This window comes from Pongo pygmaeus, chromosome 5, assembly GCF_028885625.2.
Source record: "Pongo pygmaeus isolate AG05252 chromosome 5, NHGRI_mPonPyg2-v2.0_pri, whole genome shotgun sequence".
In the NCBI taxonomy this organism is placed as follows: domain Eukaryota; kingdom Metazoa; phylum Chordata; class Mammalia; order Primates; family Hominidae; genus Pongo; species Pongo pygmaeus.
The window spans coordinates 57,690,062-57,718,001 of record NC_072378.2 but is presented as its reverse complement, the minus strand read 5'-3'; the positions used below and the strand labels follow the sequence as shown (position 1 = coordinate 57,718,001).

The window sequence follows — 27,940 nt, the reverse complement described above, 5'->3', positions numbered from 1 at the left end:
TATTGGGAAAATTGGAGGTCTTCTGTTTGCCAATACTTCAGATCAATCTCTGCATCAGTTTTCTTCCATACCCAGAACTGCATACAATTAAGGAGGATGTAAAGCCAGAAGAAGCTTAAAGGCAGATTCTGGTTCAGTCACTATGAAATTCTTACATTCTCAAATATACTTCTTTACATTTTTATCTAAAATTTTCGGTAAAGCATGCACAAAGCAAATTTCGGTTGTATCCTAGAAATGATAGCCATATTCAGGATACTGGTTACACCTGAGGAAACATCTCCATGAAAGTTAAGCATATACAGGTAAAGCAACACTTCTAAAGAACAATGTTTATCTTTTAATGTATCCTGGTAGAGTTACAGCAAAAAGTCCAAGTCTAGAAATGACAACCTGACACAAAATCCCATAATCAATGAAATGATAATGTTAAACTTACATTTCAACATCTCTTCCCTATTAGTACTAATAGATCAATTGATTAGATACTTTTTTTTTCTGACAGGACCTCACTTTGTTACCCAGGCTAGAGTGCAATGGTGTGACCACAGCTCACTGCAGCCTCAACCTCCTGGGCTCACTTAAGCAATCCTCTCACTTCGGTCTCCTGAGTAGCTGGGCCTACAGGCATGTACCACCACTCCCAGCAAGTTTTTATTATTTTTTGTGAAGACAGAGTCTTGCAGTATTGCCCAAGCTGGACTTGAACTCCTGGCCTCAAGCAATCCTCCCATCTAGGCCTCCCGAAGTGCTAGGATTACAGGCATGAGCCACTGTGCCAAGCAACACTTGTACTTTTTAAGTGAAAATGATCCTGTAAATATATATATGAATAAAATCTAGAAAGCTATATAAATCAAAATGTTAAATAGTGGTTATTTCTGTCTGCAGGGTTTTTTTTTTTTACATTTATTTTCTAATTTTTCTACAATCAGCATATGTAATAAAATTGTTAACAAATTTTAATTATTAATGAAGAAGACTATATAAAGACAAAAATGTTAAGGATCTCAGTCTTTTGTTTGGGAACATAATGGACTTGGTTTAAATCACTAATTTTGCCTTATAAAAATGTTTAATATCTATCCTACAAAAATATAGACAGAAATGCTGCATCTAGAAGGAACATAATCTATTAGTAAATTGTATGTAACTTTTCTCAGATTTTTGTCCCTATATGTATAATGATAGGGTTACATTATTTTCCAAACTCAACAGAAACACATTAATCAAGAATTAAGGAAAGTTACTTTCAGCTCAACAAGCTTAATGGCTATTAGGAAAATATTTTTACACAAATTTCAAGCCAAACACCGTTATCACTTAAAGCAAAAAACATTTAGCTAAAACACAAATTTGTATTTTTTTTTTTTACATATATGGTTTTCCTAAAAGCATGTCTGATTTTGTATTTTAAAGTGTATTTAAAATACTGATGAAAGTACACTTAGTCAAATTAAAAGTTGAAACTTAAAAATATATGCTTATTCAGCTCACTTAGACCTGACCTTTCTCTGTTGTTCTTTGGAATATAAATATAGAAAGCAGGATTCTTAGTTTTTCCAATCACAAAGATAAGTTCTCTTAGGTAAGTTTAACAAATGTGCTCAAAAGGAAGCTAATTAAACACCAAAATAAATTTTTAATAGAAGCTAAATTTCTACTTAAGTAACTTCAGATGAATGTATATGACTTCACAGATGAACTTTCTGTTAAAATTCATTTACAAATGCCTATTTCTTGAATAATTCACTCTCGATCCTGAAAACGTAGTATGGTTTAGGAAGCTAAATGCCAGACAGAACTGGCTCTAAACTGTTTTATAAAAAATTTTTCAGCCGGGCGCGGTGGCTCACGCCTGTAATCCCAGCACTTTGGGAGGCCGAGGTGGGCGGATCACGAGGTCAGGAGATCGAGACCATCCTGGCTAACACGGTGAAACCCTGTCTCTACTAAAAACACAAAAAAATTGCCGGGTGTGATGGTGGGTGCCTGCAGTCTCAGCTACTCGGGAGGCTGAGGCAGGAGAATGGCGTGAACCCAGGAGGCAGAGCTTGCAGTGGGCAGAGATTGCGCCACTGCACTCCAGCCTGGGTGACAGAGAGAGACTCCATCTCAAAAAAAAAAAAAAAAAAAAAAAAATTTCTTAAAAGACCCATGAGTATATTTTTTACAAATATTAAATTCAGGCAGATCTTTCACTTTACTCTTCATACATCACTCGCCGAAAAGTTGAGCCTCTGAGTAACTTATTGTGATAACTAGCTAAATCAGTTACTTTAAATGTTTGCAAATATCAACTCAAAGGGAATGCAGAATTAATGGAGTGATTTTACTTTTGCAAAGCAATTTCTAGAAAACAATATTAAAAAGCAGGACTAGGTAAAGAAAATGTAGTACATATACACGACGGACTACTATACAGCCAAAAAAAAAAAGAATGACATCATGTCCTCTGCAGCTCTGCAGGAACATGGATGGAGCTGGAGGGCTTAGTGAACTAACACAGGAACAGAAAACCAAATACTGCATGTTCTCACTTATAAGTGGGAGCTAAATAATGAGAACCAATGGGCACAAATAGGGGAACAGCAGACACTGGGCCTGAATGAGGGAGGAGGGTGGGAGGAGGGAGAGCGCCAGAAAAATAACAATCAGTTTACCACGCTTAGTACCTGGGTGACAAAATAATCTGTACCCCAAACCCCCGTGATACAAGTTTACCTATAAAACAAACCTGTAAATGTACCCCTGAACCTAAAATAAAGGCTTAAAAAAAAGAAAAAAGAACAAAAAGCTGGGCTTCATAGAAGAAATTATTTTACAATAGCTCATTGCATTGTACTACTTTGTGGCTTTTTAATGATAAACAAATGACTTATATTTGTAAATCATTATTACTAATTTCAAAAAGCACTTTAGTTCTTGATGAACCAAAAAGCTTCCATTTTATATTTTCTACACAATTACTTTAATAGAAATATGAATATATTATGAACATGAAGTCACTAGACCTCTCTGTGAAATGGAACGATTTTGCTCCATATACCACACACGGTGATATAACCTAGGAAGAAAGCACTCTGCAAGAACAGTTACTACCCAGAGAAGTGACCACAACAACCCAGTTTCCTATCTCACTCATCACAGGCACTTTCTGGCTACTGAAAAAGCCAGTAATAGAAAAAGATGCAATTTGTAGGAGGGAAGAAGGTAAAGAATAAGGTGAGGGGATATACACAAAACAATCCAAGGCAGGTTTATTTACAGTCATAATATCTCCCTGAACATCAGCTGGCACTGATGATCCAGAGGAGTACCAACTGGAGACTATTTCTTTCATCACCTCTATCTTATATGTAAGGGACTCCAAGTTCAAAGAAAGCTCAAAGGAACAACCAACTGCAAAAGAATTAACTTTGCACATCATCATGGTATCTGACTAGCGCATTTGGTTTGAACAGAATTCCTGCAACAAATGGATTACTTCATAGAAACCCAATTTCAAAGTCTGCTTATTATTGCCCATCCTAAAGCTTCAATCCATAGTTTGGTCTGAAGTTTGCACCAACCCCCAAAGTTCTGTTTACCAGAAGCCCCTTCTACTCAACTTATATAACTCAAACCATATCCCAAATAACACTTAGAAAAGCAATGGTTTTTCTCAAGAATTTTATATGCAAATACAGATAAAGCAGAAGAGATATATGCAGCATAACAGTACAATATTTATTTACCATCTTACCATCTCCAGCAGCAAAGTTTTAGAACCAGGAAACCCTCTTTACAAAGCAATCTCCTTCCCACCCCCAATTAGTTTACAAATACAAAGTACACAGAACATCTGCTTTGTATGAACAAATCTTAAAACATACATATAGATATACCCCATTCTGTAAAGTACTTTATTCAGTTAATAAGGCTAGTCCCACCAAACCTGTTAAAAAAGATTTTCCTATATTCTCTTTTGAGTAAACTGCCAACATCTATCTCTATAAAAATCATTTTAGGAAAATGACTTACATCCTCCTTCAGTACAGGACCAAAATATAATAGTAACTGGACCTTAAGAGATTTTTAAAATATACGGCCAGGCATGGTGGCTCACAACCATAATCCCAGCACTTCGGGAAGCCGAGGCACGTGGATCACCTGAGGTCAGGAGTTCAAGACCAACCTAGCCAACATGGTGAAATCTTATATCTACGAAAAATACAAAAATTAGTTGAGCATGGTGGCAGGTGCCTGCAATTCCAGCTACTCGGGAGGCTGAGGCAAGAGAATCACTTGAACCCGAGAGGCAGAGGTTGCAGTGAGCCAAGATCGCACCACTGCACTCCAGCCTCAGCGACAAAGTGAGACTCTGTCTCAACGAAAAAAAAACAAAACAACAAAAAACAAAACAAAACAAAACACAGTAACTCTGAAGTGTGACAAAGCAAAAGGGAGTTTTTTAACCCTGAGTGCCACTGTTCCACCTCTGGCACAAAAGGCAAAAAAAAAAAAGGATGAACTGTAGAGAAAATAAAAGCAAAAGTGGGAATGCGGCCTGGTACGGTGGCTCACGCCTGCAATCCCAGCACTTCGGGAGGCCAAAGTGGGCAGATCACTTGAGGTCAGGAGTTCGAGACCAGCCTGGCCAACATGGCAAAACCCCATCTCTACTAAAAATACAAAAAACTAGCCAGGAATGGTGGCAGGCGCCTGTAATCCTAGCTACTTGGGAGGCTGAGGCAGGAGAATCGCTTGAACCTGGGAGGTGGAGGTTGCAGTTAGCCAGTATGTACCTGGGAGGTGGAGGTTGCAGTTAGATATATCTGAATCACCTAGAGAGGGTTCTGGTGATAGGAACCCACTTCCTCCTTCAATACAACACCTCCAAATGCCAATGAAGCAATATTTTTATAAGTATCTTTATTTTCCCCAAGTCCACCTAGAAATGATCTGTAAGGCAAAACACAAGGAAATTAACCACTTTTAGCTACCCTGAGGACACCTTTCCATAGGTGACCCTGAAGTATGCAACCATTTAACCATGAAGGGATACCACATTCCACTTCAGGAACATTATCCTGTTCATCCTCAGAGTTGTTTTCTACCAGTGCCTCTGTTCTTTCTGATTGCTTGAGCTGCCCCAGAGCCAGAGGTGCACTGTTGAAAGCCCACCTTGGGCTCAGTTCCGGGAAAGAAAGAATTGTTCTAGATGTACATAATGGACTATGGTACAAACCAACCCCAAGAGAGACAACTCCTAGAACCTTACAAGTAATGGCTATACAAACTTAGCACACTTTGAATATGTAGGAACCAGTACATATTCACAGATAATTTATCATCTTCTGTTTAGTTTCCTTCATTTCTGTTCCCCCTAAAGACTATTTCTTATAATTCTGAAACCAGACACACCCCATTATGTTACCCACACTGTTCCACACTCCCGTTCCTCCACCTGAATGTCTGGCTCCTGTTTCTCCACCAGGCCAACTAACTCTTGCCTAATCATCCTCCAAAACTCAGCTCACACACTTGTTAAGAAAAGCTTTTCCTCACCCCTCTATATGGCTTTTCTTATTCCATCACCACAGGCATTCTTCCAAAAAGGACATCTGCTCTTATACTTTAGTGGTATTTATTTCTCTTGAGAATATACTATCTCTTATTAACCCTCAGTATTCTCAGACCTTTCTCAATACCTGCCTGCACATAGCAGGTACTTAAAAAGATGTCTGACAAACTAAAAGACTGTTTTCAACACAGATATAAATAACAAAACACCATCTATCAAAAATTATATACACATACATATACACTCTAACTCTTCATTCTACATTCTCTTATTTTATTGTTTATTATGAGCATTTCTTAGCTTGTACTTGAGAAAAGAGACTATTTTACTTTAAATATATCTTTTAATGACTTAGTACACTGTTAGGCTTGTAAGACAGCCTTAAAAAATCATAAAAGGGGGAACATGATCACATGGCATGAAATGAACATTTACATGCTGTTAAATACATTTTAAAATGTATGTATCTATAGCCAATACCATAGAATACCATATCCAATATGAATAGAAACAGCACAATTACTTGAAAAAGGAAATCTGTATCGGGCTTTAGTGTTTTCAAAGTACTTTCGGATATTACCTCATTTGAGAGTAAGAAAACTGAGGCTCAGAAAATAAGTGACTTGCTAATACGGAGGGTCAAGGTCTTTGGAATTCAAATACCATATGTTTTGCACCATTCCTTTTTCCTTCCATTAAACCAACATCCTCAAAATGCCAGTTTAAAAAAAATGTGTGTATATGAAACAAAATGAATGTAATAAACAACATAGAACAAAGAAAAAACCCAAGCAATACGATTAACATAATCAGCGCTGAAAATGAATGGAAACAGAAACCAATGACTATGAATCAAGAATAATCTTAGTCCAGCACAGTGAAATCTCAATGGGAGAACTAAGAGGATAGGATGACAAGTAAAATAATCAGGAATTAGTTAATACCTAAAACATCAAATACTAGTGGGGTGACAGTAGAGTCATAAGGGAAGTTCAGAAAACAAAAAGATTTGTGTATGTAAAATTAGTTTACCATAGAAGTAAAACTTGAAGGGGCTTCGAAAAACACATGGAGGCAGCCTAGTATAATGCTGAATTGAGACTGGAAAAAGTCCATATTTAAAGCTCAGTTCCACCACCTGAGCAAGTTGCTTAATGACTTAATGAAGTTTCAGTTCTTCTTCTGCAAAATAAGAATGAATTTCTCTCTCAAGAGTGCCTTGCAACCAGCACAGAGCCTGTACTACAGACTATACAAATGTAGATTCTTTCTTCTACTGCCTTCACAGGCAGGAAGATGACAATTAGACGGATATTAACATGCTTCCAAGACCTGTTAGAATATATAGAAGCTGTTCCAAGCCATTAAAGAAAGATCAATACACAGGCCGTTCTGTCCCAAGAATCTAAATGAAACTACTTATATAACTATATTCTACCAAAGGCAAAAAGGAACAGGCTGCATACCTAACAGTAGTTAAATGTAAATTAAATATGTAAAAAAAAATGACTTGAAAACTGTGTTTAGTGACTTGGGGAAACGTTTTTATTTCATCATCCACATCACTGTTACCTCATCAATCAAAAGAGGTATTAAGGGACCACAACATATAGTTATTTAACACATTACTACATTTATAAATCAAGGTAGTGTGAAACACAGCCATCACAGATAAAAGTAGGAGTTAACAAGAGGTCTAACTGTAGCCCTTAAGTGAATGCTGTGATAGAGCCACTCTTACGGGTAATGAAAGAAAACAGTACTATGATAGCTCATGGAGCAAAGATAGCATATGAAATTTAGTCTTACAAAAGGACTACTAACTGAACACAATTCTTGAAGCACTTAAGGTCAAAGTAGAATTTTTAAAAATATCACCAAATACAGGCCAGGCACTGTGGCTCACGCCTGTAATCCCAGCACTTTGGGAGGCCAAGGTGGGTGGATCACGAGGTCAGGAGATCGAGACCACCTGGACTAACACGGTGAAATCCCATCTCTACTAAAAATACAAAAAATTCGCCGGGTGTGGTGGCGGGCGCCTGTAGTTCCAGCTACTCAGGAGGCTGAGGCAGGAGAATGGCGTGAACCCGGGAGGGAGAGCTTGCGGTGAGCCGTGATCTCGCCACTGTACTCCAGCCTGGGTGACAGAGCAAGACTCCGTCTCAAAAAAAAAAAAAAAAAAAAAATCATCAAATATAAACTATTTACTTTCATGTTACCAAAGGAATATACTCAGGAATACTAGAAAACAATACAACTTGAGAGATCTCCAAAGTCCTAAAAGAAAATACAGACAACCTGAGAATTCTTATTGAATTCTTGACAAGGTATCACAAAACCCAACAGACCATTTGAAATAGGTTACCTCAACCAGTAAAGCCCTTAACATCTACGGAAAACGGGTTAACTTTAAGATATATCAGAGCTGTATTATAATAAATCCATGGGGATGGGCTTCAAAATTTTTATAAGATACATCTGACCATAAACTATATATAATAAACTTGTGTGAACATGTAGAAATGAGAAAATAATACTACCATTAAACAAGGTAGCACTAAAAGTTGATTTAAGTTCAAAAATCAAAGTAGTTTGAGATACTGGACTGGCTATATTTTTTTTTAAAAGGGACATTAGAAGAAACTAGAATATCTCTTCTAATAATGCTTTAAAGACATGGTATTTAAATATACAAATACAAAGCCACATCAAAATCTTGTCTAGTATACACTGATAGAATAAAAAATATCATCTACATCGAAGAGATTATCGGAAGATCAGACATCCTTTCAGAAAGAGGTGTTGAATACAGGAGAAGAAAAGATCTATACATAGAATAACTGATATGCTAACAACATCAAAAGGACATGGTTGGACTATGACCACTTCCAGATATATCCCACAGGAAGCAAACACAATTTCCGGTAATAAGTTATCTCAATGGTACCAAACACTACTAAAGTTTTCATTATAACAAAAAACAAGTAAATGAAAAGACAAAGAAGTACAAAAATATTCCACTAATAAGAGAAGATTTAATAAAACAATATTCTGTTCATCCAGGAAGGGAAATTTCATAAAATAATATTTTAATGGTTTATAAAACTCAATATATCTGGAAAAATAATAAAAAGATTTGCATTCAATACAATAATCACCAGTTTACTGATAACTTCCACTTATATATTTTCTTAAGTAAAAAATAAAGACTGGTTTGTGTATCTACTATGATAAACCACACAGAATTGATCTAGTCAATTGAATCACATGCATAAGATGCATACAGATGAGACAATCAATTATTGGACTAGCCACTAACATTAAATACAGAATGATAAATTCCAAAAGAGAACCTAAACAGTGCGAGACTGTGGCAAAATATGCCTCACATAAAAAAAAAAAAAAAAAAAAAAAATTTCACAGCCAGGCGCGGTGGCTCACGCCTATAATCCCAGCACTTTGGGAGGCCAAGGTGGGCGGATCACTTGAGGTCAGGAGTTTGAGACCAGCCTGACCAACATGGAGAGACCCCGTCTCTACTAAAAATACAAAATTAGCAGGTCATGGTGACGCATGCCTGTAATCCCAGCTACTCGGGAGGCTGAGACAGAATTGCTTGAACCCGGGAGGTGGGGGTCGCAGTCAGCCAAGATCGTGCCATTGCACTCCAGCCTGGGCAACAAGAGCGAAACTGTCTCAACAAAAAAAAAAAAAAAAAAAAAAAAAAAAAGATTTCACTTACTGCAATCTTTAAACTACTTCTACAAAGATCTAATTCATAATTTGAAACCTTCATCAGAATCCCAGTCAACTAGTTATATCTTCAAGAATAATGAATGTCATGTCCATCCACATCAGTATCCAATTTTACCAGACGAAGGGATTCTGGAATGTGTCTTTTTCAACCTCCTTGTTTACAGTACCTGAGAGGTTATCCTGGATGTATCAGGTCCTTAAGGACATTATCAATCAGGTCACTTAGGTAGCACTCAGTAAATTATTAGTGTAGTACTAATATGGAATACTAAATACTGTCCAAGTAGCCTGAAAGAGTTTATGCTCCCTTCAAAATGTCATTTTGGGGGCTGAGTAAATAAATGGAATTATACTGATTGATAAAGAAGCTGCCACACGGTTTAAAAAAAAAAGTTTAAATGTAATTATACTGATAAGGAAGCTGTCATTCATTCTTTTAAAAAAAAGATAAAGTGTCAGCAAATTTACTGCTTTTTAAAAATGTCCTTGCTTATTCTAACCAAGTAAACACATCCACTTATCAAATATAAGTTGTGTTATCATGGCTAAGAACAAGGTTAGATATGAGACAATCAGAAAACCTAGAGCATATCTATAGAAAACAAAGCTGCCTTAAGGCCCCCCAAAATTGGCCACTCACTAATAATAAAAAGGAACTACTGTCTAGTTAGTTAAATAAGGGGGAGGGAGGTGTACTCTACAACCTTCTGAAATGAATCAACAGTGCTATAAAGAAAACAAATTAACATTCAGAAGGGAGTACATTTAGATAGTGCAATTGTACAAATGATAGAGTAATAAACTACAAGATTAAATCACTGTACAAAATTCACATAAATACCACCAGCAATATACGCAAGACATCAAAGTCTGTTTTAAAGAAAAGTGTAGAATTTAAAAAGGCACTTCATATAAAAATGGAAACAGTACTTCTCTATACACAGTAACTACAAGAAACCATATTGTCTCTGTATACATTGTATATCTAATCAAGAAATAACATTTTGAAGAATCAAGATCATTAGATACATCCTTTTTGAGAATACCAGATCATTAAACTTGCAACTATTCCAAGGCCTCCTAGAAAACCTAGAGGTATTTAAACATTAGAGGTTGGCCTAGTAGAGAATTTTGTTGCAGGTTCTGAACATGGCAGGCATAACATGAGTATTTATCATCTGACTAAGAGTTTCTGATTCTATTGGGGTAATCTCCCTAGACCAAATCCTCACTTTTAAGTTTTATAACATTATCATTCAAGTATGCCAGAGATTTTAAAATAATAAAAAATTAACACATTAAAGATATTTCTTTTGCAATCAAGAAACTAATCTATAACTAAAAACTCTTCCTGATCTGCATTCTGTCCCCATCCCTATTAAACGGTCAAATCCTTTCAGAACTACTTGGTCACCAATTTGATGATTTCCCAATACCTTTACACTTCCAGGAAAACAGAGTATCTGGAGACACTTGGGCATATCAGTTAGAGTAACTAAGAAAGGATACTTTTACTTATTACTGGGCAACATAAATATCACAGGAGGAAAAGAGAACAGCAACATCATCTTACAAATATTTAAGAATGGAGGAGCTGCGCAACAATGCAAATATAGTCAACACTACCATACGCTTAAAAAATGGTTAAGGTGCTAGGCTTTATGTGCCTTTTTTTTTCTTTTTTTTAACCACAATTTAAAAGGCAAAGGGGAGGGGAAGCATATTAAAGGGAAGTGCCAAAATCGTTTCAGACAAACACATTTTCAGGCATAACTTATTTTGGTTTAGTTTAAGGTTTGAAATAAGAGTATTTCAAAAACCACCAAGTTTATGACATAGCATCTAATTCAGGGAAGGAAAAGGGGAGAAATGGAAAGTGAAAAGTCTGAAATAGCCTTAGCCAGTCAGAAACACTTACGCGCAGCCACATAAAACATTTCCAAGGTCTCTCACCACTGAGTTCTCCAGTGGCAAGTCCTCTAAGATAAAACTACAGTGCCAATATCAAGAGCACATGGGATTGCTTGATTGGTGCAATACACATAAGCTACAAAAATGTATGATTTCTTAGGCCTTTGTTTCTGTTCAGGTAATCAATATTCTTCTAAGGTTTAGTTTGAAAGACACTTTGTAGAGAACGCTGGCATGGACCTATTTCTACAGAAGTTGAAATAAAATTTTGAGTAAAATACAGAAAAATAAAATATTAACTCTTGACATGACTGGGCTAAATTTGCAAAACAATATCCCCTTTATTAAGACTAGTTCAAGTTTAATCTACAAATAGGACAAACAAGATCAATACAGTACCCTGAAATTAACTGATAAAGTAATTTCTTCCAAGTAGGAAAATTTACGCCATCGACCTCTGTAGCACAAATAAGGAAGAAAAGTAGATTTAAAAATGGGTGCTGAATATGGTTATGATGGGGGAGGAGGAATGAGCTTCCAATAAATTATTAAAAAGTGTGGCACCAGAGAAAATGTCAATTACCACTGTGCAACAACTGTGGCAAGAATAGAAGCCACATAAACCGTAAAACAGTGCCACATTCCATTAGTAGTACATCCAAAATGCCTTGATCAAGCAGATGAAAAAACGCAGAAGTTACAGAATTAAGTCTGTCAATAAAAACAACTGTTTTTGGCTGCCAAGCAAATAATACTAGGTGATATATTCAGACCCTTCAAACTTGACATATTCTCCATTCCTGATGTCATGCTGTGAAGACATGGATCTAAGGGCTGATATACCATACATCCACTACCTTGAGTCTAAAGAGAAGATACTGTGGGACATATAATTGAGGTATCTGCTGCCAGTTCCAGTATGGTGAAAAACTATTAATGGGACCAATTGGGAACAAAAAGATAAGCTGTCTCTTACACTAAGAATCTGACTAAATTAAGTAACCAATTAACCAAGAGCGTATCACTTAAGTCTTGATTTCAGCCTTTCAAATCATTAATGGATATCATCGCTTATATATCCAGAAACAGAGCTGTGTGGCTTTTTCTCTTCACTACATCCACAGCTATGCTTTAAATCTTAAGGATTCTCAATAAAATCTAGACTGATGGTATCCCTCTTTATTACAATAAGGGGACAAGATTGTCAGGCATGTCTGGAATTCTTGGTCTTAGGAGTTCAGATGTGCATGCCTGGATCGTGTAACATCCTTTATTTCCAGGGCACTGATGTGCATATCTTTTTTGTATTTAGAGTGTGATGCACTATCAAGCTCAAAAGAATTAAATGTTTAGAAGGTAGGTTGTTTAAGAAGGCCATCTTGGTGAAAGGCCCAGCTTACAGTGAGAGACTACCATGACTCAGTCTTACAGCTTGATATGAGAGCTTGATAGGTCAAAGACTGTTAGGATTGATAACAACAAAGAATTCTCTCACATGTAGCTTTATGAGTAGTGATGGTATGGTGGCCATCAAAGTCTTGATGAAGATAGTTACTGTGTAATTTCTACAGAGATGTTACAGGTAGAAGTCTTTTTCCAGTTGGTGTCCATAATAGACCTGCGACATCTAGCCATTCCAAGGGGAAGCAAACTGGATTTGGCAAAATTTGATTTGAATTCCAGTTGACACAAAGCTTCATGGCTGATTCTGAAGTCTCACAGAGCTTGATAGTAGTATGAACTCTTGGTGAGTTGACCATCTTGACATAAAGACATTTTAACAGACGTGTCATTTTGTGAAGATCTGTCAAACTGAAGCCTGAACAAGGAAGCACTGATAACCTAAAAGTTAAGGATTTACCTCTGGTCTTAGTAAACAGACATCTAGTATTATTTCTAGATTCAAAATCTGCTAGTCCTCAGTTTACAAATAAGATTTTCCTGAGGAACACATCTTTATATTTTTCTTTAATCACAAGAGGATTCAGATTCCTGAGTGGTCCTCCTCCACACTTATTTTTGGACCAGAAATAAAGGATAAACATTTGTCCAACCCTTTCAAGAAAGTCTCCACTGCTCACTTGGCCAGTAAGTCATGCGTTTCTTTATTATATACTTCAAAAGTCTAGAATTCAAATGTCAGCTGTGATCATTCCAGACACGCATTCAGTTTTTGAGATGATCTCCTACGTGTAGATCCTATTTGTACGAGGAGGAACAAGTAAAATAGTTAGGATCTTGAATGACTATTCTGCTGAACATAAAACAGGTTATTAATTCTTGTACCCATGGCGTTCTGGAGAGTCTCCCTTCTTTCTATATCTATAGGGGTGGTTTCGAGGTTTGTACCAATCCCCTTTGGAGTATCCTCTATTGTGATAATGTGCTTTCTGATCATGACTATAAAAGTATCGATGCTGATTATAGTATTTGTGATCTTTATAGTCATTTTCTTTTATACTGTTCTCTTCTGCAACAACAGCTTTCACATCTTGTCCAAAAAGGGAAGTACCATCAAAGGGCAAGTGGGAGATCTTCTCCTGGGTTTTCTTAGTGAGAGATGTAAGTCGAAGCCAGGCCTGCCTTCTATAGTCTATGGCCATGGCCATAACTCTGACTACAGAGTCCATTATGTCCCTAGTAGTACAAAGCTGCCAAAGGCCTGCATCCATACCATCAGATATTATACATCTTGCTTTTCCACGATCAAACTCTGGGTCATGAACCAGATCTTCCATGTCTTCCCAGAGTTTACGCTGATATTGAGTCATATAGGCCATGTAGCTAGCAGCTCGGGCTGCAATGGAGGCAGCATGGTAAAACCTACAACCCATGACCTCCATTTCTTTTGAGGTAGAATCTAGAGGGGATGTTGTGTTTCCTCTTTTGCTGTGTTCTAATGCTTCTACAATGGGGCCTTCAGCTGGTGGGTTTGGTTGGAAAGGAGAGGTGTCCTTGGCCACAGGATATACCCTGTGTCCCATGAAGGAAGAAGGATGGCAATCAGCAGGGTCTTTAAAAACCTCAGTGGTGGCAATTCTCAGAAGAGGATGCAATGGAGGAACCAAACGTTTTTTAGAAGTCACACAATCAGGTTTCCCTTCACATGACTCTGCTTCAGATTGTAATGTCACCCTTTTTATAACACCTCTTTGTTCCATTCTCTTCAAAAGACCTGTGAAACTAGATTGGCTGGGGTCAGATGGCTGCCCTTTGTCATCAGCTGATGGTGATTTGTAATCAGTTTCTTCTTCAACTGTGGATAAATTTTCCTCTTTAGAGGTGGAGATGTCCCAAGGAACTGAGGAGTTCTCACTTGGCCTAGAATGATGAAATCTAAAACAGCTCCTGGACTGCAGATCACGTATCACTCGGGACATTTCAGCTACTTGTGTCTGGAGATAGAGGATGGCATCCCGTCCATGCTGTGAAGCTGAAGAAGAATCTATACGTAAATTCTCTTTGACCTCAGAAGAGGCCAAAGATTCTTGGGGGACCAGAAGTGGAGATGAAGGCAGAGTCTGAAAATTCTGTGATGATTTAAGGGTCTCTGTCTCAGAGATCTTAGTATCTGAATTATTTTGATCATTTTTCTGGTTCTCCAATGGGTTCTCAACAGAGGAAGTTTGAGAAACTATCCTTTCTGGACTGCTGGAACAACTCCCAGAGAAGGAGCTGCTATCTCCAATGGGAAGAGGAACATTGCAGCTAGAGCACATTTCTGGGCGATGATTCTCAGAGGATGGCACCTTAGATTCAGGCATTCTCTGGGTTATCCACATGAACAAGAAAACCAAGGAAGAAAAAAAATATGCTTTTAATATGTTAACTTTCAAGTGCAGAGATTCATGTCCAGTAAGTAGAACTCAATTTTTAAATTATTATAATTAACAATGAAAGATACAATCCACTCAAGGTCAGCAAAAGGAATCAGAGAAGTCAAATCCACAAACTTCACTACCCCAAAGACCCAATATCAACTACTGGCATTAATGGGGGACTCTGTTTATGAAAAAGGAGAGAGTAAAAAACAAGCTCAGATCACGTGGTGCTATGCTGGCCTGCTGTTTGGTCCCGTGTGAGACCACTCATAAGAATAAAAGAAAAAAATATTCCATTCAAGATATGTTTAGTTATACTCAAGATAGGCAAGAAGCTAATGATGGCAAAGAGAACTTCAGGAAAGTTCCACTGAGAAGAAAAAAAAATCTAAAACTCCCCTATTAGATCATTTTAAGCACCTTTGAAAATTCTGTCATTCACTCTCCACGAATAACAAAACTTTCCAGTTGTACAGTCCTACTTTATGGTTTGTAGTTATAAGAAGTTATAATTTGTTACCTCATTTCATCCTCACAACAACCCTGTGAGGTAGGTATTATTTGATTAAAAAACGGAGGGTAAAACATTACTTAATTTATCCAAAGTCACAGAATTTGTAAAGAGTAAAGCTGGGACTCAAACCCAGGTATTCTGATTCCAAGTCCAAGTCTCAATCCCCTATATCACAGAGCAAGAGGTTTGTGGCCACTCTGAACAATAACTAAGAGTTTTCTAATCCAAGATGAAAACAGCCCATTAACAGAAATTTGGGCTAAAGCAAGGACAAATGAAAGGCAAGACTGTTCCAAAGGACTCAACTAGTTCAATTCTCAGAGCAAGGGAAGTATTGGTCCAAGGGTCAAACCTACAACCAGTACATTACAGGTAAGATAAATAACTCCAAATATGTGGGGCACAAACAAGGTTAAAGGGATGATGACTGAAGTAATATATCTCCTATAAACCCTTCCCCCACTTTCCATTCCTAAAAGGATCTCTGCATATCCTTTTTTCTAAGAGAAAACAAATTTTCTGGGGTCATGTGGTTCTGGAACAAAAGAATCCTGTTGTATAGGGCACCTGAGGAAAGTATAGGAAAAGAGAAGGGAAAGAGGAATCAATAAGCTTGCAGTTTTTATTCCATTTCCATTTTATCAGATATCACCTCTAAAGCTTTGAATTTCCCAGAGTCATATTATCATTTTTTTCATAATCTCATTCAAAGTAGAGAAAAAAAACTGGAAGTAGGAGATCTGGGCAAAGGACTCCTTGGACAACCTATTTTAGCCCATTCTAATAGAACTGGCTATTTCTAAACACAGCCTTCACTGATTTGGTAACTCTCTTTAGAGAATACCTCTTAAAAGACACAAATGAAGAAACACAAATCAAATGTAATGTACTTACATCAGTATAAGAGGTGCTAGGCTCTTCATCATCACTGCTGACCAGATCAATGTATTCAAGAACAGGTCGTAATGGTCCTTCCTATAAACGATCAAGCAAATTTAGAAGTCATTAACAGTTATCCAAACCAAATTAGCATTTAAACCTACTAGTGTTTTTTAGGTTGGGACGGCAAGAATTACTCTGAAGAGGGAGCTTTGTGGAGAGCAGAAAATAACCAGAACAAAAGCAGCAGAGGAAAATATTCAAAATATATAAATGTAAAATGATGACAAGACCTAAAAGGAAGTACCTACACCCCTGTAGATTATTAGGGCCATGTCAATTACTTAGGAAAGGAAAATTAATATAAGAACAGTGCTACAAAGACACAAATATTATAATCCAGTGCTTTACACCTAGAATTGGTATCAAAAGTCTGTTAATATATCCAAGTTCAAAAGTGAATTATTTGACTTATAGCTCAGCTTCATCACCCACCACTGCAGAGTCAAGCATCAAACCTGACTTCTTCTCCATTCTTTCTTTCCATCCACGTCAATTTCTTCATCAACCAGGCCTTGAATGTCAGGCTTAAAAGCCTAGATTTTATTCAATAGGCAAAAGAAAATAAAAAATAATAATAAGACAGTAACATGAGAACTGTGCTTCAAGAAGATCAATCACATAGAGGAGTATGGAGAGCAGGGAAAGCAAGATAATCAGTATAGGCACATGATAATGCAGAACTAATGGTGGTGATGGCAAGAAGAGTATGGTAGTGGATATACAAGAGAATACAAGTAAAATGGAAAACTAAAAGAGACTGATTATTAGGCCGGGTGTGGTGGATCATGTCTGTAATCCCACCTCTTTGGGAGGCCAAGGTGGGGGATCACCTGAGGTTAAAACCATGCCTGGATAATTTGTGTACTTTTAGTACAGATGGGGTTTTACCATGTTGGCCAGGCTGGAGTTCGAGACCAGCCTGACCAACATGGTAAAACCCCATCTCTACTAAAAATATACAAATTAGCCGGGCATAGTGGTGCGTGCCTGTAATCCCAGCTACTCAGGAGGCTGAGGCCGGAGAATTGCTTGAACCTGGGAGGTAGAAGTTGCAGTGAGCCAAGATCACGCCACTGCACTCCAGCCTGGGCAACAGAGCAAGACTATCTCAATAATAATAATAATAATAATAATAATAAATAAATACATAAAATAAAAATAAATTTAAAAGATTATTTAAAAAAACAAAACAAGGAGTCAGTGATCTCTAAGGTTTTAAGCTCAGGTGACTATAAGAATAGTAATGCCATTAGTATAACTTTGGAAAGCAGAAAGAGAAAGCTGACATTCCTATGGGCTGAAGTAACAGTGGTACACAGGGTGTATCTAGCAGACAGCTGGAAATGCAGGCCTGTAATCTGGCAAGTATGAACATACCTGGAAATAAAGACTTGAGAGTTGCTCACCTAGAAGACTACTAAACTCTAGAACTAAACTGAACTATCATATTGCCTCAATAAAAAGTTGTCAGTGTTAAATGTGGCCAGAAACACGGCAACAATAAAATGCCACTGAATGTGGCAACCAGACATTTTTAAATGTCTTTGAGAAAGCAACTTTCAAGAAAGTAGTGAGCACAGAAGCCAGGCTCTAAAACACTAGAGAATGCACTAGAAAAGGCCATATTCTTTTGAGAAATCCAGTATGTTGGAAACAAAAGAAAGGAACACAGAAGAAATAATAGCTGAGGAAAGGATTTTGTAGGATGTAGAAGTTGACTGCCGGAGACAGAAGCTGAGATCTAGGTAATGATCTTCTTCCCTAGAATAGGCATCCAGTCTCAAAGATAGCTTCTTTCTCCCCTAGGCTATGACTTCTGCTCAACCAAGAAACTGCCATCTTTTGGGTACTAATTCAGATACCAAGATAAAACAAGAGAACAAAACTGGGCAGGGATCTGGAGCAAAGGAATTGAGATTTTTGCTCAAATTATAAACACAGAAGTAAAAAATAAAGAAACAGAGGAAGCAATACTCTCCAATATATGGTAAACAGAGCTGAATCACCTACTTTAAAATCTACATCTGATATGAAGAATGCAGGCCATGCACGGTGGCTCACACCTGTAATTCCAGCACCTTGGGAGGCAGAGGTGGGTAGATGACTTGAGGTCAGGATTTCAAGACCAGCCTGGCTAACATGGTGAAACCCTGTCTCCACTAAAAATAGGAGTAGCGTGTAGTGGTGGGCACCTGTAGTCCCAGCTACCCAGGAGGCTGAGGCAGATGAATCGCTTGAACCCAGAAGGCAGAGGCTGCAGTGAGCTGAGATCGTGCCACTGCACTCTAGCCTGGGCAACAGAGCAAGACTCTGTCACACACACACAAAAAAAGACTGAAAATCGTATGTTCGATCCAAGAAGAAAAATTAAAATATGATAGCTTTGCCCATTGATATAATCATCTTACTTTGCTCTCTACAAGAAATATGCATTAGGAACCTTCATTATAGGTCCACAGAAATAGCAAACCACAAAAGCGCCCCCCCACCCCCCCGGTAACCAGAAATACACAGAGGCAGAGTTCCCATGCACAGAAAGTAAAGAAGATGATGAAAGATGACAGGATGCAAGGTGAAAAGTAAAATGGGCCGGAAAAAAATAAAGATAAACAGGCTGGGCACGGTGGCTCATGCCTGTAATCCCAGCACTTTAGGAGACCAAGGTGGGCGAATCGCCTGAGGTCAGGAATTCGAGACCAGCCTGGCCAACATGGTAAAACCCTGTCTCCACTAAAAATACAAAAAATTAGCCAGGCACGGAGGTGGGCGCCTCTAATTCCAGCTACTCCGGAGACTGAGGCAGGAGAATCGCTTGAACCCGGGAGGCAGAGGTTGCAGTGAGCCAAGACTGTGCCACTGCACTCCAGCCTGGGTGACAAGAGCGAAACTCCATCTCAAAAAAAAAAAAAAAAAACAGAAAGAAAGAAAATGATCAAAAACAGAATTTAAAAGTAGCTGCAGGCAGGATGGCTCATGCCTGTAATCTCAGCACTTTGGGAGGCCAAGGCAGGTGGACCACATGAGGCCATGAGTTCGAGACCATCTGGGCCAACATGGCAAAACCCTGTCTCTATTAAAAATACAAAAATTAGCTGGGCATGGTAGTGCACATCTGTAATCCCAGCTACTCAGGAGGCCGAAGAACAAGAATCGCTTTAGCCCAGGAGGCAGAAGTTGCAGAGAGCTGAGATCACACCAGTGCACTCCAGCCTGAGCAACAGAGAGGGACTCTTGTCTCAAAAAAAAAAACAACGCTGCAGTAATATTTAAAGGGAAGGAGTAAGGACAAATAAGGTTATCAGAAATTTATTCTTGCAGTGAACCATTAAACCAATATGCAAACATTTTTCGACTACTGAAGAACAATAATTTTATATGATTCACACTAAGAGAAAAGAAAAAAAGGAAAATATGGATAGAAAATCCAATCGAGCGTGGTAGATCACGCCTATAATCCCAGCACTTTGGGAGGCTGATGACGGAGGATCACTTGAGTCCAGGAGTTTGACACCATCCTGGACAGAGTAGTGAGACCTCACCTCTACAAAAATAAAATAAATTAGCTGGGCACAGTAGTGCGTGCCTGTAGTCCTAGCTATTTGGGAGGCTGAGGCGGCAGAATTGCTTGAGCCTAGGAGTTCAAGGCTGCAGTGAGCTATGATTATGCCACTGCACTCCAGCCTGAGCAAGAGTGAGACCCTATCTCTTTTAAAAAAAAAAAAAAAAAAGTATCACAGATAATCCAAAATTGAGAAAAAACAGAAGTCATTTAGAATATTTATACATTCAACAAATAATTACTGAGCTTTAAGTGATAGAGTAGAATGAGAAGGGGAATCATGTTGAAAATCACTAAAATGGCAAAGAGATCGAGTGGAAAAATAAGGACAGAAATGTACCCCAAAGGAAAAGATTACTTATACACAAATAGTGTACACTAACTAATTTTCACAGTGAATATGGAAAAACTTCCATGATAATGAGCTTACAGAAGTAAAACATTTAGTACTCCATTTATTTTACTAAGAATCAATAACATTTATTGAGCCCTGTACCATGCCTTGTGCAAAGCTTTTCATGTACATTATTTCACTTAATCCCCCAAATTACTTTACAAGGTGAGATATTGAATTATCAGTATAATCCCATTTAACAGATGGGAAAACTGAGTGAGGTACACTTGGTTCTCTCAACACAACTGGCTGTACAGGCACTATAATTGTGAGGTAGTTCAAAACATAAATACTATTTTTAAATCAATGTTTATTACCTGAGTTCCTGAAACAACACATTTTTTCTTCCTTAAGAGAAAACGGACTACCTCTATTACCCCATCTGTGAATACTTTGTAACACTGACGAAAAATAAATTATCAATTTCTCAAAAGAAGTTATGTTTATAATAAAAACATCAAGAAAAATAATATGCTATAATATTTATAATTACTACTTATATCTTTAACAACTATAACTGCATATGGTCCTGTAATTACAAGGTATTTTTATTTGCATTTGTTCTATCCATCAACTAGTAAACCATCATTCTCATGCCCTATTGCACCACTAACAAAAAATAAAGGATTCTAAGCTGGGCATGGTGGAGTGCACCTGTAGTCCCAGCTACTCGGAAGGCTGGGGAGGGAGGGTTGCTTGAACCCACGAGTTTAAGACTGCAGTAAGCTATGATCATACCACTGCACTCCAGCCTGGGCAAGAGTGAGACCCTGTCTCTGAAATAGAAATAAAAATTAAATAAAAATAAAATTTAAAAATTAAAGAATTCTATTCCCAATACCACACAATTTAGGGGCAGAAGCACATGTAGAAGCATGGCAAAACAGTTTAGGAAAACAGTTAAACCAATATTCTAAGTTTTAAAATATGTTTCATGAAATAAAAAGCTTTCATTCCTGTTATCAGAAAACTGATTCTCTAAGCCAAAACACCAATTTCCTACTAACTGGAAAGAGATGTCAATACACCAAAATATGGTCTACTAAAAAGGTAGTTTACTGCAACCAAAGTTTTCTCTAAAACAAAGAATATGGATTTGAACATAAATCTAAAACCCTAAATAATTCATTTTTTCCCCCCATATAGAGAAGTTAGGGACACAGGTTACTTGTGCAGTCCTGACAGGCAACCTTTCAAATAGTTTCCAATTGTGCCTATTTTATAGTTCAAATTTAATCCAACATTCAAGATCTATACTACCTGGCCCATGCCGCCTCTTCCCACTTTAAAAAACAACAAAAAATCTTTCAGAACTACACATAATCCTCTCTGCTTTCCCATGCTGATGCCTTTCCTTGTTTCTTCTACTCAAAATGCCCTTTTAAACACATATAAATACTAACTACTACTTATTACTACTACTAACACTACTATGATAAACTACAAGTCTTATGTCCTTTTTTAACAGCACTATGCACTTTCTATAAAAGAACTTTCTACTACCTCTAAGAACTATTTACATACTTCTCACCTCCTATCTCATCATTCACACTAAAATACTGACCCTCAAGGGTAAGATGTATTTCAAATTAATCTTTGTAGCTCTAAGGAACTTAACTCACAGCTTTGCATATTATGAGCTTCAACACTTTTTATTTATTGAACCAATCACAGCCCCAAGACACCCAGCCAAATAATACTATTTTCTGCCTGACTCCCTTCTACTGCAGCTAAAGTATTAGTACTTGACCTATGTGGTACTGAAGCTATTTAGGAAATTATATCCTGATTTCACTGACTTCCAATGATTCCACACTATATCAATAATCTTGGCTGAAAGCTGAATCTCTTGTATTGTTCTGTTAGCAAGATTACCATAGGTTCCCTCAGCAGTTTGTTTACCTTCATATCTAGAACAGCACTGTGAACTATCACATCATGAGCTATTAGTTTTTTAGAAGTAAATCACATAAAAAATCTGCAATTTCAAAGAAAGATATAAAAACAGTACTTGAATAAAGGATATTACTAAACAGAAATAAGAACAACAGACCTAAATAAGAAGTTTTTGTTATGGCAGCATTCTGTTTCTTGATTTAGGCGCTGTTTACATAGATGTATGAGGCTTTGAAAAAATTTATCCAACAAGTATACTTATGAATTGTGCACTTTTATGTATATTTCAATAAAATTTAAATGAGAGGGCCCATTTTTGCACTTCCCCTCCATATCTATATCACTCCTTTCCTTCAGCATGCTGTGTTTAGTTTCAGATTCTGTATTCTACAAATCACAGAATAACTCCTGTGCCACCAAGTGGACTAAAAGTGGGAAAATTAGGTTAGTAAGAGCTATGAAATCCAAACCGTAAAAACGAAGAAGTAACATCACAATACTCATTTTTTATCTGAAGAACTCAAACTTTTTCATCTTTACTGAATAAGCATTACTGACTGGAGGAGCCACATATAGGATTGGATTACAAAGAAAAGTAAAGATTCTGTCTCTGAATCTATATATTTTGAAATATAATTAAGCTATTATTCTCATGTAAGTGGTGCCACTTAAATGTAAAGGGAAAATTTTTAATAGGCTTCTTCTAGTATTGTAATTACACTTACAACATATAATTCACTTCTCCATGTGGAGCTGTCAAACCTCTGAACCTTTATTTGGGAACAAGAGTAAGAAGTTGTATCATGTTGGATATTCAATGATTGTACATTCTTTATTCTTGATGCAAATACGGAAGTGATCCTCTACATTCAACATAAAATTTAAAAACTCCTTTAAACCAAAGGTGAACTCAAGCCTGCATTAACTAGTCACAAGCTACACTGTAATTCATTACACAAAACATTTTTCAAATATTAAGAGAGTCTACTTGTGTTTCTCAAAGGGCCATAGTTCATAAAGAAGTATGTCATTCCTAGTATTATTTCTACTAAACACCATAAGAAAAACATTCTCTTCACAAATATACCAAGATTCAGGAAGAACCTGAAATATCTGTCCTCAAGAGCCACGGAATCCTGTTATTAAACATACTTCAGCCCATGGTGAAGGAAAGGGCAGGATACAATTCACCCCCATCCTCTACTCCAAATCCGTAGAAGATCAAAATGAAAAGGAGAGAGTACAACATACACTGGTAAAGGGAAAGAAATTCAATAAAACAATCTTGTGAAGGACTCCTAAACAAATCTATTAAAATACCATACAAAAGTGAATTACCAAAATGGCCCTAATGCTGGGAAAGAAACTGTTTAATAACCAATTTTACAGGGTTTCCCAGCATCCACCATAAATGCATATCAGACACTCAACGAAAAATTCTACAGCTTGAATACCAAACTGCAACTAACTACGACATTCCAAAAGAGGAGTTCGGGACAGAACTGTTTTCTGCCTAGCTAGCTGAGACACCACTTTACGCAAAGCCTTTCTAGAACTCCAATAATTTTGGATGAAAATCACCCCAAAATATATCATAAAACACTCCCTTCTGCTTTGGAAACCCATGCTGTACAAAGTGTGCTCAGAAATCCTTATGTCCTTGCACTTGTCTGAAAATGAAGATTCCTGGGCCCCCGCCTGGAAATTCTGACTCGGTAGGTCTGCAGTGGGGCCCAGGAATCGGCCTGTTTATACTTACTAAGGCTTGAAAACTACTGTCCCAAAGGGAAGAAACTCAGAAAAATAGAGCATGTTCCCAGTGATGTAGGATTCTTCATTATGAGCATCAACTGTACTATGCTGTAACATGATGATCTCAGAGGTTACAGAAATCTTCGAGCTATTTGCCTTCATGTTAGAAGCACCATAACGCTAAGATTCTGGGCTCTCACAACCCTTCCTGTTTTCTACGTCCTTGCTCATCATTAGCAGCTCCTTCCTCCGTGTCGCCTTTAGAAGTTACTCTTGCTCCTTTTCAAAACAGCGTTTTAGACACCAGCGTTTTATCTTAAGTCTAAATGAAAGGCAGGGGGCGAGATTAAGTGTACAGCACGTTCTTTAGGACATGCTCTTTGTGATGGCTACGGGGGTGGCTCAGATAGCTCTTTTGGTAAATTTCCCAATCCTGTGCCATGCTTCAGAGTCTAGTATGTATTAGACACTCATAAACGTTAAATGACCAGGTGAGGTAAAATTACATAATGGCCCACCATAGTCTTTTACTCTGGGAAAAACCCAATCATCATTGCTACTTACACTGACAAACTGAATGTCGTCTTCATTTTCATCCGTTGTTGACTCAGATGCCTCAGGGCCAGCTGGAGGGACAGATTCTATTATCTATAAAAACAAGCCAAAACATGCTTATCCGTTCAGCCACATTCTTGTAGGAAGAGAGCGTTTCCGAAAGGAACAATTAAAGACAGAGCTCTTGAGGAAAACGAACTGAGCACAATTTCACGGAAACCCGACTAGGAACGGAACTCGAGCAGTCGGCTCTTGCCACAGCGTGTGCGGAGCTGCAGGGACCCAACGCTGAAAACGCGTTACCAGCCTCTCAGAATTCCCCGTATCTACTCCAGAAGGAGGAACGCAAGCTCAATACCGAAAGGCAATCCTGCCTTAAAACGTCGCTCCCACTGGCCCAGCCGCGGCCACAACGAACGCCAGGGCCCGTGCGGGGGGCCGGGCGGCCATTGTTGCTGCGGGTTCCTCGCTCAGACACGCACCAGGCCCCAGAGCTGCGCTCGACCCAAGACACTGAAGAGGTATCGCCCCGAGGATGCGGCGGAGCACCAGGCCTCAGACCGCAGAAAACACAAACCCTTCGCGGTTCGCCTCTGAGAACGCCAGGACCCTCACTCGACTACTCACCTCCGACCCCGGGTCTCCCATGTCTCCGACCGCCGCGCTGACAGCACTACTGCTCCTGCTGTCCCTGCCGCCGCCGTCGCTGTTGTCCCTGCCGCCGCCGTCGCTGTTGTCCCTGCCGCCGCCGCCGCCACGAATCCCCTTCCCGCCCTGCACCGCCTCGCGCTACCGGGACCCGCCCCTGCGTGAGCGCCGACGCCACCGGCGGAAAGAGACGCAAAACCTCTTCAAAGGAGGAGCGGCCCTTACTGGCCCGCTATGCCCCCGGAGCCGCTTTCTCTCATTCCCGGGCTTCCTTCCCCGCGCCGCGCAGGATGCTGGGAATTGTAGTTCGGATCGGCCCCGAGACCGCCCCTCGCCGGAGAGGAAAAGAACCGTGCGCCTAAAAGACGCCAGCTGCAGTGGGGCGAAGCCAGGGGCCAGCTGGGTCCTGTGAGATAGCGAAGCACTGGGAAGATGTGGGAGAATGTGAGGGAGGGTTTGAGTTGGTATTTGTTTGGTTTTGGTATGGTTGTGAAGCGCAGCTCATTGATTTTTCTGTTTTAGCCCTGAAGGTGGATGGTGGGAACGGATTTCTTTTTTTCCTTTCATTTTTAAATTTATGTATTTACTCATTTTTGAGGAGAGGGGCTATGTGGAGGTTTAGCTGAATTCTAGGATCAGGAAAGAATCTGAAGTGTCCTTACATTACACACCTCTTCCCTAGCGTGAGTCTCCCAGGCCCTGCCAGTATTAATACACCTGAGGAAGAAAATAGGGATGGGAAATCCAGGGCCCAATACGAAAGGGAACCGAGGTCTACCTATCACTAAATCCTAGCCAGTGATTTTGAAATGCACTTTTTCAATATTCTCAGATATACTGAGACAATATGAGAGATCTATTTATAGACTGCTGTAAGGTTAACTTAAACCTTAAGGGCGGTTCACTTAAACCCAGGAGTTCGAGACCAGCCTGAGCAATATGAGGGAACCTCGCCTCTACAAAAAATACAAAAATTAGCTAGGCGTAGTGGTCCTTGCCTGTAGTCCCAGCTACTCAGGAGGTTTAGGTAGGAGGATCGCTTGAGGCCGAGAGATTGAGATCCAGGCTGCAGGGAGCCAAATTCATGCCACTGCACTGCAGCCTGGGTGACAGGGCAAGACCCAGTCTCAAAAAAAAAAAAAAAAAAAAAAAAAAAACCAAAAGAAAAAACACAAATTATTTAACATCTTAGATTCCTGTTTTTGTTTGTATGCAAAACTACCATCTGATTGCCTAAGCCTGTAGTAATTATTGTTTAATATTTGACATTTCCTGCATTTCCACCAAGTGCTTTATGACTTTAGTTACTTTCTACCTAGTAAGCTTGAGACGTGTGGAGGCCAATTGAGAATGACAGACCTGCATGGGGAGTTCTTCAAAAGCTGTATGTAAATTAAATATTTTTAAAACGTTAATGTGTAGGCAAAACTTGTATTTAAAAGATCTTCCTAGTGGGCTGGTGAAAGTGTCCTCTAATATTTAATCAGTTGAGGCAGGAGTTAATGGGTAAAATTCTTGGAAAACAAGCAGTATGTGGCTAGACCCAAAAACTTGTCACACCATACAACTCAGTAACTGTAGTTGCAGGGATTATCCTGAAGATACATCGCAGGTTTGTTTATAACAGCAAAAACTGGAAAATATCTAAATGTCTAATAATTGGGGAATGTAATGTTTAAATTTTGGTATGTACGCTATCAAGATAACATTATAGTGTTTTATCTCCACTGAAAATGTTTACCTACCATTTCTCAAAGCATATTTTTCAAAAATTCAAGAAATATATAGGATAATTAGAACCATGTTGTATTCGTTCTTGCACTGCTATAAAGAACTACCTGAAACTGGGTAATTTATAAAAGAAAGAGGTTTAATTGGCTTACAGTTCCACAGGCTGTACAGGAAGCATGGCTGGGGAGGCCTTGGGAAACTTAAAATTGTGGCAGAAGGTGAAGAGGAAGGAGGAACCTCTTTACATGGCCAGAGGAGGAAGAAAGCAAAGCAGGGAGGTGCTACACACTTTTTAACAACTAGATGTCGTGAGAACTCACTCATTATTAGAGAACAGCAAGGGGGAAATCCACCCCCATGATCCAATCACCTCCCACCAGGCCCCTCCCCCAACATTGGGGATTACAATTCCACATGAGATTTGGGTGAGGACACAAATTCAAACCATATCACATGTCAAGCCATCAAGAAAAGCATCCCTGAAAGAGGAAACCTATTTAAACAGGAATAGTAATTTATTTTTTTTCTGGGCAGCTGGACTATGTGTTTACAAGAAAATCCAGGCTGGGGATGGTGGTTCACACTTATAATCCCAGCACTTTGGGAGGCAGGAGGACTGCTTGAGCCCAGGGGTTCAAGACCAGCCCAGGTAACATTAGTGAGACCCTGTCTCTGCAAAAAAATTTAATATTAGCCAGGTGTGGTGGTACATGCGTGTGGTCCCAACTGCTCAGGAGGCTGGAGTGGGAGGATCACTTGAGCCCAAGAGGTCAAGGCTTCAGTGAACCTAATCTCACCACTGCACTACAACCTGGGTAACAAAGCAAGACCCTGTCTCAAAAAAAGAAAATAAAAAGAAAATCCTGGGCCGGCCATGGTGGCTCACGCCTGT

The 27,940-nt window shown here is 38.7% G+C and overlaps 2 protein-coding genes across 8 annotated transcripts in view; one reads left to right on the top strand and one right to left on the bottom strand.

The window, feature by feature from the left end:
- The window catches only part of RAB23 (RAB23, member RAS oncogene family), a 109,150-nt gene extending 108,218 nt beyond the window's left edge, over positions 1–932 (top strand). The window contains exon 7 of the mRNA XM_054492438.2: positions 506–932. Within this exon, the coding sequence (XP_054348413.1) occupies positions 506–585 (80 nt within the window). The 3' untranslated portion in view covers positions 586–932. The remainder of the gene's footprint in view (positions 1–505) is intronic.
- The window catches only part of ZNF451 (zinc finger protein 451), a 79,745-nt gene extending 54,116 nt beyond the window's left edge, over positions 1–25,629 (bottom strand). Inside the window, exons 1-4 of one of the 7 annotated variants that reach the window (XM_054492434.2) lie at positions 25,297–25,629; positions 24,679–24,762; positions 16,466–16,546; positions 3,657–15,003 (exon numbers count right to left, since the gene is read on the bottom strand). In XM_054492434.2, coding sequence (XP_054348409.1) covers positions 13,510–15,003; positions 16,466–16,546; positions 24,679–24,762; positions 25,297–25,317 — 1,680 coding nt within the window. In that variant the 5' untranslated portion in view covers positions 25,318–25,629 and the 3' untranslated portion in view covers positions 3,657–13,509. Of the gene's footprint in view, positions 1–3,656; positions 15,004–16,465; positions 16,547–24,678; positions 24,763–25,296 lie in introns of those variants that run through there. The other 6 variants (XM_054492428.2, XM_054492431.2, XM_054492430.2 and 3 more) reach the window with 6 other exon arrangements.
- Positions 25,630–27,940: the final 2,311 nt, after the last annotated feature.